The sequence below is a fragment of the Gasterosteus aculeatus genome, chromosome 16, assembly GCF_964276395.1.
Source record: "Gasterosteus aculeatus chromosome 16, fGasAcu3.hap1.1, whole genome shotgun sequence".
Lineage (NCBI taxonomy): Eukaryota > Metazoa > Chordata > Actinopteri > Perciformes > Gasterosteidae > Gasterosteus > Gasterosteus aculeatus.
In genome coordinates, this window is record NC_135704.1 from 14662663 (window position 1) to 14673520 (window position 10858).

Genomic DNA, 10858 nt, shown 5'->3' on the forward strand with positions numbered 1-10858 from the left:
TATCAGCAACACCTGTGCTTTTACTGCCGGCCTCACCTGTTTTATGACACGGTATTATTAAGCTAATGAGGATTGTTTAATGAAGAGTCTGCATGTTGTCGTCTACGCAGCCTGCTAAAAAAGTGTTTTTTTTGAAAATGCATTTTGAATTCAAACCATCAAATAATAGCCAGAAAATTCTCATCTTCGAATCTTGAAGAAAAGTAGAAAATGACTAATAATAATAATAACGCCACTTGCATCACACTTGATCTAATAGGCATTGTGTTCTATCGCATCTATTATCTTTGGCAGCTGTGTTTACTGACTTTTCCTGTTTCTGTAAACCAGTTTTTCAGCCCCGCGGACTTCCTGATCAGTAGCAGACTCGTAGGCACTTGTTTGTTATGTGTCTGGTCTAACTGGTTCCATCAACACCTCGACTAAAAGACTAACACATTTTAGCACTTAAATTATACTCATAATGCCACTTATTTATAGCAAATTGTAAATTGGCTTATTTTGATGAAATTGCTGTTTCTTGCTCTTCTGAGTTTGTATCCCTGTGGTTGAAATGCAGTTATTGTAAGCTAAATGAGGCCAGTGTGTGGAGGTCACTCATCTTTCCTTTCCACTTTTTTCACCTCTGCTGTTGCTGTTGGGCTAGAAACACATCATATGCATTAATGCGACAATGCATTAAAATAATCGTACTCTTAAAGGATTGTGGGGGAATAACCTGCCAGAGAAGTGTAATTTGCAAATGGATATGATGCTTTCCACTTGAGAACTTTCGAGCTGGAGACTATTTTGCTGGAATCTCAACATGGACGCGTGCTTGAACAGCAAATGCGCTAAAATTGGGTCTAACGCTCTTCTTCCAGCGCCCTTGCTTGAACCACTATTTTGGTGAACCCAGTGAACATGTATAGCACAGTGGCCAACCTCACTGCTACGTGCAAGAAACTATTCAGTGCACTTTGAATTGATTTTTCAGCTCTGAACGTGACTTTCTTGTATCCAAAATTCAACGTCAGCAGTTGATCTCAGTACAAAGTTGGATTTTGACCTAATTGTATGTTCTAATTTTACCATCTGTCCATCCTTTTGGATGTTAATTTTCTCGTGTCACTGAATATTCACGGTTGAAGGCGCCTGGGGAGCAGTCAGGGGTCGGGTGTTTTGCTCAGGGACGCTTTAACATGGGGCATCTCGGGTTTGAACCATCGACCCTGTGAGCACCCGCTCTGCTCCGTGCACCGCGGTCACCCATTACACAACTAGTCTATCGCAGCAAAACTTAACATGTTGGTGCAGTCGCACTGCTTCGCATTTAAGGATTTCTCTCATTGTTTGTGTTAAATCCTTATTTGACCGACGAGAGAGCAGCGGAGTTTATGAAAGCTCATTCTGCTGAGAAGTGGAACTAAGACTGGATTCCAGGTTGGCTTAACTCCTCGGTATTAAACTCACCAAAGCATGCAGTGAAAAGGGCACAAAAGAAACAAATGGAGTTACACAACATGAAAATTGGGATTTAATCAAACCGCATTCAACTTCATGGCTTTGCATTTCAAAAAAACTGTAACTGATGCTACATGAAAACAACCTAAACTCTCCTGCGCGGAGACGAGTTGATCAAAGTCAGAAGTCAAAAAGTCTGACTTAACATTTGTGGGACAAACAGACAGGAACTGGCGCTCTTTGAAGTTTCCGCGCGCAGTTTAGCGCGACATCAGTATTCACCGGGCGATGCCCGACAGCCAAACGCCATTTCCCTTTATCGTGTGAACTTGGGCTGCGGCGAGACGTCGGTTTCAATCCGACACGTTGTTTGTCAGTGCTTGAGACTTCCGGTGGACGCCATCTTCTTCTCAGTGCAGAGACCCACAAACCCTCCACCTGTCCACTCACGTGGGAAACATCCCCGGACCGACGGCCAACACTGCGGCGGGTCAACAGCAATTTATTTTTTATTTTGTTTGTTTTATACACCTTCGTTCAAAGTGAAAACTACTTTACCTCAAATTACCGCGCGACAGGAATGATTTACGTCAAAGGCAGCGACCTTGGAAGCCCTTCCTGTGGTATCAGCATCATTGCCCATTCTAGTTACAGAAGCCACGTGTCCTCGCCGGACAATCGTGATGAAGACACCGCGGCTCTCCTCACGCTTCGTTTACAAGAGGCCTGTCATAATGTACCGAACACCTACACTGAGAAACTGATGATTTTAAACATATCCTGCGGTGGTTTGTGGGTATTATAGTCATGAGAAATGTCAAACAGAGCAAGATGCTTGGTTTTGTATTGAGATTGTGTCCCGGTACGACTTGTTGTCCTTCCCTGGCAGTGTGTGCCGTGCTTAGCAGTACACACACTGGCTGCTTACACAAAGATATCGCCGTGGTGTGGAGGAAATAAAGAGAATAGCAGAACAAATAAGAGTTGTGAACTTTTATTATGTGGTCTTCTCTGGTTTCAAACTGTTCTTAGCTGCGTGGGACTCATTCCGTTCTTAAAACAACAAAAAGGAACGTGGTGTTGAAGAAAAACTCCCCTAACGTCATATACAAGACAAGTATGACATTTTCAACACACTATAAGAAAGGGGTCACATGTACCATCAGCTCACATGAGCAACATCCTGCTTCCGTCACCGATTAGATCTCTTGTTTAAGACTAAAATAAAAGAATCACAAGCACATTTAAGAAAGAAATGAAAATCAAAACAAGAAAACCAAAAGCAGAGTAGTGTGAAGCTTTTTTCACGTGATGGGCTTTAGGATTTCCTTCCGTTTCGACGAGCCGCTTCATGAACAGCCTCCCAAGAGGAGGAAGACCCCACGATGAGGATGAGGCAGAGCAGCAAGGCACCTCGATCAACAACACGCAGCACGGGCACATACGTGTAAAAACCTGATATAAACATGCAAACTGAATTTACATTAACTCTACCCCCATTCACTGGAGGCTACTTTGTTAAGAGGCTTCATTTAAATATATTATGCTGCAGTTCCTGCACCACAATTTACATTGCTCCTTAATAGACACTCTGCAATAATTGGAACAAAAGTGCTGAAGTGATCATGAGTGCTCGGGGGCTTAATAAGTAAATGTTAATGTGCCGTATTCATAAATTGGAACAGTTCCTCCAGTGATTGCAGATGCACAATTTGCAAGTGTGTGCTGTTGCGGTCTGTGTGGCGGCGTCTGGAGCCCCCCCGCTGCGCTCGCGTTGGAAACAGGAAACACGACTTGATTGCGATGTAAATCTCCACCCGCTGATTGATGTTAGTGGTAGTCAATTTTTGAGACAAACAATGAGGATGCTAAACATTTTCAATCAGACCTTCACGAAAATAACCTCTAAAAAAAAAAAATTAACCACAGCCATTATCCAGGCATCTTTATTTAGTAATAATCACGTATCGCACGCTCAAGGACGCCCTTGAGAAAACAAGAGCGTTGTTGTCCGTAAACTTTTCCTCCCCCCCCTCACCACATCCAACCAAATATATTACATCAGCGTCTGCATTATTTTACAGTTCGGTTAATAAAAAAAACGACATCAACCTGTGGTGTGTGACAGCACTTTTCAAGGTGAATCAACATGCGTGATTAGCCTCTCTCTCATGCCGAGAGACATCCAGCGACGCGTAAAGGGCCAGAGGACAGATATAAAAATCTATCCTTCAAAACTATTTAACCAACGCACCTTCAGGTTTGACATCTTATATACAGTAACTCAGAGGGCCGCGTCCGGCCGCATCCTTCACCGGTGACAGTAAGTGGGCGGCGGAACGAGGGAGATTAACTAGAGAATAATTTGGTTTTTGAAGCTGCGGTTGAGGTCTTTGTGCGGGAGGACGATGGAGTTGAGAATGATCACCTCTGAGGGGATGGTCACGTTACATCCTGAAGACAAAAAGGCTGTGTTTAGTCTGCGCGGCGCAGGACACAGGACGTGAGATGTTGCATTTCAATCCAGACACCTCCAGTATTCATGGAATGCATTTAACATAGTTGGTACATTGGAATAAGGAAACAGTAGAAAAAGAGCTGAACATAATTAAACAAATATATTATGTAAAAACAATGAGCACTATGCAATCAAAGATGGACAGCTGTGTAATCCAATTATGCTCCCTGCAGATTTACTTAACCAGGCAGGACAATGATGGCAAGAATGTTTTAAGACAAATGCCTCTTTAGGCAAATGCTGAGTGATCCCAGCACAGGCCCAGGGGGAACAGCCAATGTTTGGAAGGGAAGATTTTCCTTTATGAATTCACTAATTGAAAAAAGAAAAGTCAGCCCACTTACCGAGAATAGTGATTGAGGGTGTGAGTTTTCCTTCTCTGAAGAGGGTCTCGCTGTCGATCTTGGCGAAGGGATCGTTGGGGTTGGGGTCACTCGGCGTTCCTTCCACTCTGGCCCACTTTCCGACGGTGCTGTCCCATCCTACGATGCTGTTCAACACACAGCAGTGATCCTACAGAAGAAAGGCCCGAGCGCGGAGGTGTTTTAAAGCCATTTCCTTCCCCAGCGGGACGTCCGTATGTGCAGTGTGTAGCAGTCGAAGCCCCCCGGAAGCCCCCAAACTCCACCGGATTCCCGTTCTCATTCATCAACCTTTCAACAATAAAACGCTCTTCCACAGAGTCCTGCATTTGGGTGCTAGATACTATTAGAAGTATCTAGCAGAAAAAACTACCACCTGTGAAAACAAGTTAATTGAGAAGTACTGAATAGTTCAACTAACAAACTGTCCATGGAGGCAGTATGAAATGAAAGGCAATAAGTCGACCACAGTCGGAATTCATTTTAGAGGCACCCGGCGATCACCGGAGACACTGGATTTAATGAAGCCGGTCCCCAAATCGTTAAAAATGAGCGAGGCACTGGCAGATAATATTTCTGGTGTGACAGAAGACCTTAAAGATAAATTCTAGGAACTGCCACTGTTGAAGTGTGGATAATGTTTCCCGTGACGTCGGCAGGTAATGGGCAGACACACTTGCATTTCAGCTCACTCACTTTCACTTCGATTCCAAATTTGGAAGTTCAGCATGCGCAAGAAAGATCTGATATTTGAAGCAACGGCTGCTCGTTATTCACTGAACCTAAACCTTCGAATCAATCCATTTCTGCGTGTCTGGTCCTTTTTTCACCTGAAGAGTTGCACCGTGAAGGATGACGGATTCCCGAACTCGGACCCCGGCACCAATCGTCACTCCAGTGCCAATCGAGACGTTGGGTCCCAACTAGGTCGATAGAGAAAACAGAAAAGCAATTTAAACCCCGTTTTGCCACAATAACACTGGCGTGTATTTGACGAAGGAGCCGCTTGGAGGTGGACGCGCAGCGGGAAGGGACGCCTACCATGGCCGTGGGGTCAATGTTGGCAGTGGGGTGAATGTAGACGTTACCTGGGGAGCGGAGATGGAACATGAACAGATTCCTCTTCAAATATTAGGAAAGAATGAAGATGCGGGAGGGGAATAAACCGTACCACTTATTTTGGGCCCTCCCGCCTTGTTTGAGGCCAGTCTTTCAGGATGAGTCGTGTGATACTGATTGAGGTACAACCGACTGGCATAAATTGCAGAGCTGGGAAAAAAACAAAATATAGAATGTTATTATCACATGGGCCCTTTTAGAAATGTGCAGTACGGTTCAAAGGGATTGAGGATTGACCTGTATTCAATCTGACCCAACCCAATCTTTTCAAAATCCTATTTAAGCCCAAACCCAAAAATCCAGTGTCTCTCCTCCCCTCCGACCTTTGTACCGACTACGAGGTTCAACAAGTGTTTATGACGTGTGCACCCACCCTGCGGACTTAATCTGGCTCCAGAAGCTCAGGGTTTTATACACGTAGAGTTTTCCCCGTCCCGCCAGGGCAGTGAAAATGTCCTGCTCCAGCCTGATGGCCTCCGCTCGGTGCCAGCCGTTGGTCGGCTCCTCTCTGCAAGAGACAGACCATCAGTTTATGGCAGGCGGGCATTTTTTTTTTTTTTTTGGAAAAACAATCTTGAGCACAGCGGTAGGGGATAGGATGAAAGCAGAGACATGTTATAGAAAGAGAAAAAGATCAGCAGAAAATAAGATTCATTCTGGTCACATTTCACTACGACCTCCGGCCACTATCAGAGTCCGTTTGAGATTAAATTAGTTACAGTTAAACGTTTTTAAAAATAAAGCCCCCTGATTGCCCTCGTGTGTATGTACTATATGATAACCTAAGCACTACACAGACTGTTCTCCCTCTGTAGCTATGAACAATTTAATCGAACAGACTGTGTTCATGTGTACCAAAAATAGTCAACTCCCTTTTTACTGACTTGCAGTTACATTTTCTTTGATAATTCTGTAAAGCCAACCTAGCGAAGTGTAACGTTTGCGTTAAAGCCAGAAGAAAACATCAATTTATTGCCCTGCAATCCGGCCCCTGGAATTAAATCAGAGGAGTGAGTTCAAATGCATCAGTGATACTAACTTTGATGGTGTCAGTGCCGGGTTGAAACCAAAGCTGATTACCTAGTAGTGATCCAAAACATAAGCAGTGGAGTCCATGTGCTCCATATTAATCAGGGGCTCTGGCATAGTTTATTGTGAGAGCCCCAAGATGAAACAGACCGTTAAATATTGATGAAAAGAATATTTTTTCAAGGAACGCATGGCAAGTTTTACCAAAAAGGATGGGATGTGCTTTGAGGCGAAGGGCTCCCCCGGAGACTTTAAAAGTCTAACCCATCCCGTTCCCATCAAGTATCTCTGATGTGTTCAATAATTCTGCTGATTCAGCGCCTGGCTTGATTTAGGGGCTATTGATGTTAGCAGGTGAAAGATGCGCACGGTTGTTTGACCTCTTGAAATATGTTTCAGGCGTCCTTGCGGTGCCCGATGCTAGATCTACTACACCCCAGTGAGGGGGGGGGTGTCAAATCCCCCAAAAACGTGATGAAAGGAAAATCCATTAATCGATCCCATGTGTGTTTATGCCGTCTGTGAGTGACCAGGGTGCAGCTGGAAGACCAACACAACATGCTGTAACACAAGTTTGTGCTAGCTTTCTAATAGGTCTCTGCTAAGGGAACAACAAGGACGACAAACAACAAAACTGCAAAGCTAATACCAGACAACGGGTGTTTTTTTACCAACACATATGTTATCTCTCAAATTAGCGCTTTACTTTAGGACTTCGGACGGTTCGGGGACATATTATTCCCTTTCCGTCCTGAGTTAGATGCTACAGCCAGCAAGCACAACAACAGGTCATCTGACTCTGCAGCACAAAGTTAATAATAACTACGCTGTAAACCGCCGACACGCAGTGCCCATCTCTTGGACAATTGTTTTAATGAATAAATGAATGAAAACAAGCTGCTCGTAGAGCGAGGGGTGCATCGCTTGGCAAAGGCGGTGCACGGAAAACATTCACCAGGCAGCCTGTGTGCGTCTTTCTACAGCCCAAACCACACACACACACACTAGGTGCCCTACAGCTACACCCGTGCCACCGAAATGCACCTGACTTACCCATCGTATGGATATCTGATGATCGCGTGAGCAACAGAAATCATGGCGGAGGGGGGAGAGGGGGGGGGGGAGAAGGGAAGGAAGAAGGACAAATGAAGAGAAGATATGGAAACAGTGGAATTCACACGCATCCCCCACGAGGGAGAGCACCGACTCACAGCAGCATGTCCTGCTGGTTCTTCTGAAACACGGCCCCGATGTGCTGGAAGATGTCTGGCTTCAGGAGGTATATGCCGCAGTTTATTATGTCGCTCACGAACGTGCTCGGCTTCTCCACATAATGCAAGACCTGAATTAAAAAAAAGTGAACTCATTAAATTAGTTTTTTTCCAACGTGAAATAGTAATCGGGGACAATTTGGGGAAATAAAATCGGGAGCGTTAAATACCTCGTTTGTTTTGTCGTTTTCAACAATACAGCCGTAATTCAAGGATTGCGTTCTGTTCGCCTGGTTGAAGATTAGGACAAATTAGGAACTGAGATCGGATATTTAATACACCAAACACTGAACACACTAAATAACAGAAACTTTAGGTTTGGGGAGTTTTTCGTATTAAATAAAGTAAAAACTGTTAATAATGATCCCTCACCGTCGTCCCCAGAATAACGAAGCTGTTTGGCTCCCCGTGTTCCTTCTGGAAGCTGAGCATCTCCGCGAGCGGAAACGCTGAGCAAACATCAGCATTCAGAACAAAGAAGGCCTCCGGACTACCGGCAACAATCTGATCTCTGAAGTGATAGATCCCCCCCCCGGTGCCCAGGGCTGCATACTCCTGCAGATACCTGGGGTGGAGAATCAGGGAATCAGGGAGAACAGCATAGCTGCAGTCATTCATATGCAAGTACCACACCTTAAAAACAAACTTAAAAGGATGAATAACTTTAATGAATAATACGTTAACAGGAAAAGACTTGTAGAGTGAAAATGTCTCTGTGACGTTGACATCTTAGCAGTTCTCATAACTCCCAACACCCCCTTTATATGGGAAGTATATCAATCTTTGCCATAAATGATCTGTATACTTGTTAATTAACATGGCTAAGAGCTATTTTGTTTAGCTGCTTACCGGATGGAAATCTTGAACTCCTGCTGCGCATTGAGCAGGAATCTGGTCAGTTCTTCATTTGGCTGATAGAAGCCGATGAGCAAGATCTCCTTCATATTTGGTACCTTGTAACACAAAAAATGCTCATTATTGGACCGATTTCATGATCTGAATCACAAACGCAATGTACAACTGTGAGTTTAACACTGATTTAGTAACCTTGGCACACGCTTCGATGTGATGCTGCAGCATGGGCACCCCGGCCACTGGGAACAAGGGTTTGGGCACCTCGAAGGACAGCGGCCGGAACCGCGTGCCTGCAAAGCAACGTTGGAAATCACTTACGGATCAGCTCACTATTCAGATTAAATTCTAGTGAACACTGGAAAGAACCCCCAACTAAACTATTATGATTATCATGTTTTCTCCTACTTGTAGATCCTTGAAGCAAATGTGTCATTTGAAAGTACCATTCACACAGACCTTTTAGCCCTTGAGGACCATTGGACCTGAACTTTATAGATACAACGTTTAGTGATTTAGTGATAATTCCTGTAATATCTTCACTTGGTTCCTCTAAATATTAATCATCTTTATGGAGGAATCCTGTCCTAAAGTCAGGATTTAAGGCATTACTTACTTATTCATAATGTAATACTTGACCGTGCTGATATTTACACGTTAAGTCTTAAATGTTCTTGTTGGGTTTGTGTTTCCCCTCATTATGCCACGTCAGGGATATAAACAGCCGGCCCGGTCCTGTGTGGTCTCGTTAGCATTAGCCACTTAGCTTCCCTAGAAGCTAGTACAGCTGCCTCTGAAAACAAGACAGGGATGAGACGTATTCTCACCTTTCTGGGGCCCTCCAATAAGAATAACCGCCTTCAACATCTTGACCGAAAAGCTGAGTGATTAGTGACGAGACTAAGTCCAGCCTGAAGACTACCTGCGGCTGTGTGTGTGTGTGTGTGTGCGGCATTTCCGTTTCTACTTCCGGGTTCTGACGTCATGGGGAAGGGAATGAAAACCCGGAGCGGAATGAGTCACTGAAATGGAGCGGAGGAGATTAGGAAAGCCTTGGCTCTGACGTGATTTGGGTTATACAGGTGAATTAGTGAATCAAGTTATTAAACTATTTTTTAGAACAGCTATCCAAAAGGAAATGGAAATTATCAATAATAATTGAGCTATTTTGTCAATTGATGAGTTTGTCACATCCATACAAATATAACAGTTCATAGCTAAATATGTTTGAAAATATAATCAATTGACAATAGCGGAAAGAATATTTTAATTACAAATATTAAAATGTACAATAAATATCAAAAGCAAACAAATACTGTTATCTAAGTATAGGTGCACATTGATGTGTAAATAATACAATGGATGTAAGCCTAACGTCAAGGAGGGTGTTGTTGGTTATGAGTCTTTTTCATAGCATACATGCTGATATGATATAGCTGGACAAGCCGTGGAAGTACTTATAATTACTCCAAATGAAGCACGTCAGACTGGACGTGGTCAGGACAGTAGTTTGTGGTGGTGGTTTATAATGACATATTTCTGAAAGTATTTAGAGATTGTGAATTTCAGGAGCAAATGCTTCTCACTGTATTTTAGTGCATTATACAATTAGACTATTAAAGGGCATTATAATGTTAGCAAGAAGATCAAATGGTCTCATCACAGAAATAAAAGACTGATTGATCAGGATCCCTCTGGTTGGTACAGAAGACTTGAAATCCAGCACCTGGACCCACGGGTCTGAGGAGCATGTTGTTATTACCCTGTTTCGTCAACACAAAGTTCAGTTCACCCTTCTTTTCTAGAGTAGCTTTCGCATGTGCATGAAGTAGGTTATGCTCTTGTTTGAGTTTAGGGAAGTTTTAGCAGTGGGAAAAATAACTCAGCAGTCAGTTTTGAACATTGATAAAGACAACAAATAACACCCACCCACCTCTAATGAAGGAGTTTACTTTCATTTTTTCTCCTCATTAAAACATAACCTGAAGTAAAACATTCTCCCATGTGGTGGTATTCATAACTCAAACATATGCAAATGAGATGGTGAATCTGCATCAAACAAACAGAATAACATTTTAGTCAACAATCACCAGGGGACGGGGCGCTTTGATACGCGCACTACTGCAGGAGCAACGGAGGAATCTAAAGTCTTCGTAGCTCCACAAAGGTTTAAAAAGGTTTATTCCTTTGCATTCTGGCCCTGCTCCAACAAAACACAGGCTGTGTCACATTCCAACAAGCAACAACAGAAATAACAGGCGGTG

The 10858-nt window shown here is 43.6% G+C and overlaps 1 protein-coding gene across 2 annotated transcripts; it reads right to left on the reverse strand.

The window, feature by feature from the left end:
- Positions 1 to 2421: 2421 nt before the first annotated feature.
- gmppaa (GDP-mannose pyrophosphorylase Aa) lies at positions 2422 to 9597 on the reverse strand. 2 transcript variants are annotated; one of them, XM_040202115.2, is made up of 13 exons: positions 9422 to 9569; positions 8790 to 8887; positions 8592 to 8695; positions 8115 to 8307; positions 7913 to 7972; positions 7683 to 7813; positions 7525 to 7539; positions 5816 to 5950; positions 5495 to 5592; positions 5365 to 5411; positions 5154 to 5246; positions 4306 to 4474; positions 2422 to 3897 (listed from the first exon to the last, which is right to left on the reverse strand). In XM_040202115.2, exons 1-13 carry the CDS (start codon positions 9459 to 9461, stop codon positions 3797 to 3799), a joined length of 1284 nt encoding a protein of 427 aa, XP_040058049.2. In that variant the 5' UTR covers positions 9462 to 9569; the 3' UTR covers positions 2422 to 3796. The 2 variants fall into 2 exon arrangements, with proteins under 2 accessions (XP_040058049.2, XP_040058051.2); XM_040202117.2 differs by lacking the exon at positions 7525 to 7539 and having other exon boundaries at positions 9422 to 9597.
- Between the last annotated feature and the right edge of the window lie 1261 nt (positions 9598 to 10858).

Excerpts from the sequence above, each read along its gene's own strand:
- gmppaa (XM_040202115.2), bottom strand. The coding sequence starts at position 9,461 with ATGTTGAAGGCGGTTATTCTTATTGGAGGGCCCCAGAAAG. Across the intron at positions 8,308-8,591 it reads GAGTTCAAGATTTCCATCCG|GTATCTGCAGGAGTATGCAG; the intron begins GTAAGCAGCTAA and ends TCTCCACCCCAG. Across the intron at positions 7,973-8,114 it reads TCGTTATTCTGGGGACGACG|GCGAACAGAACGCAATCCTT; the intron begins GTGAGGGATCAT and ends ATCTTCAACCAG.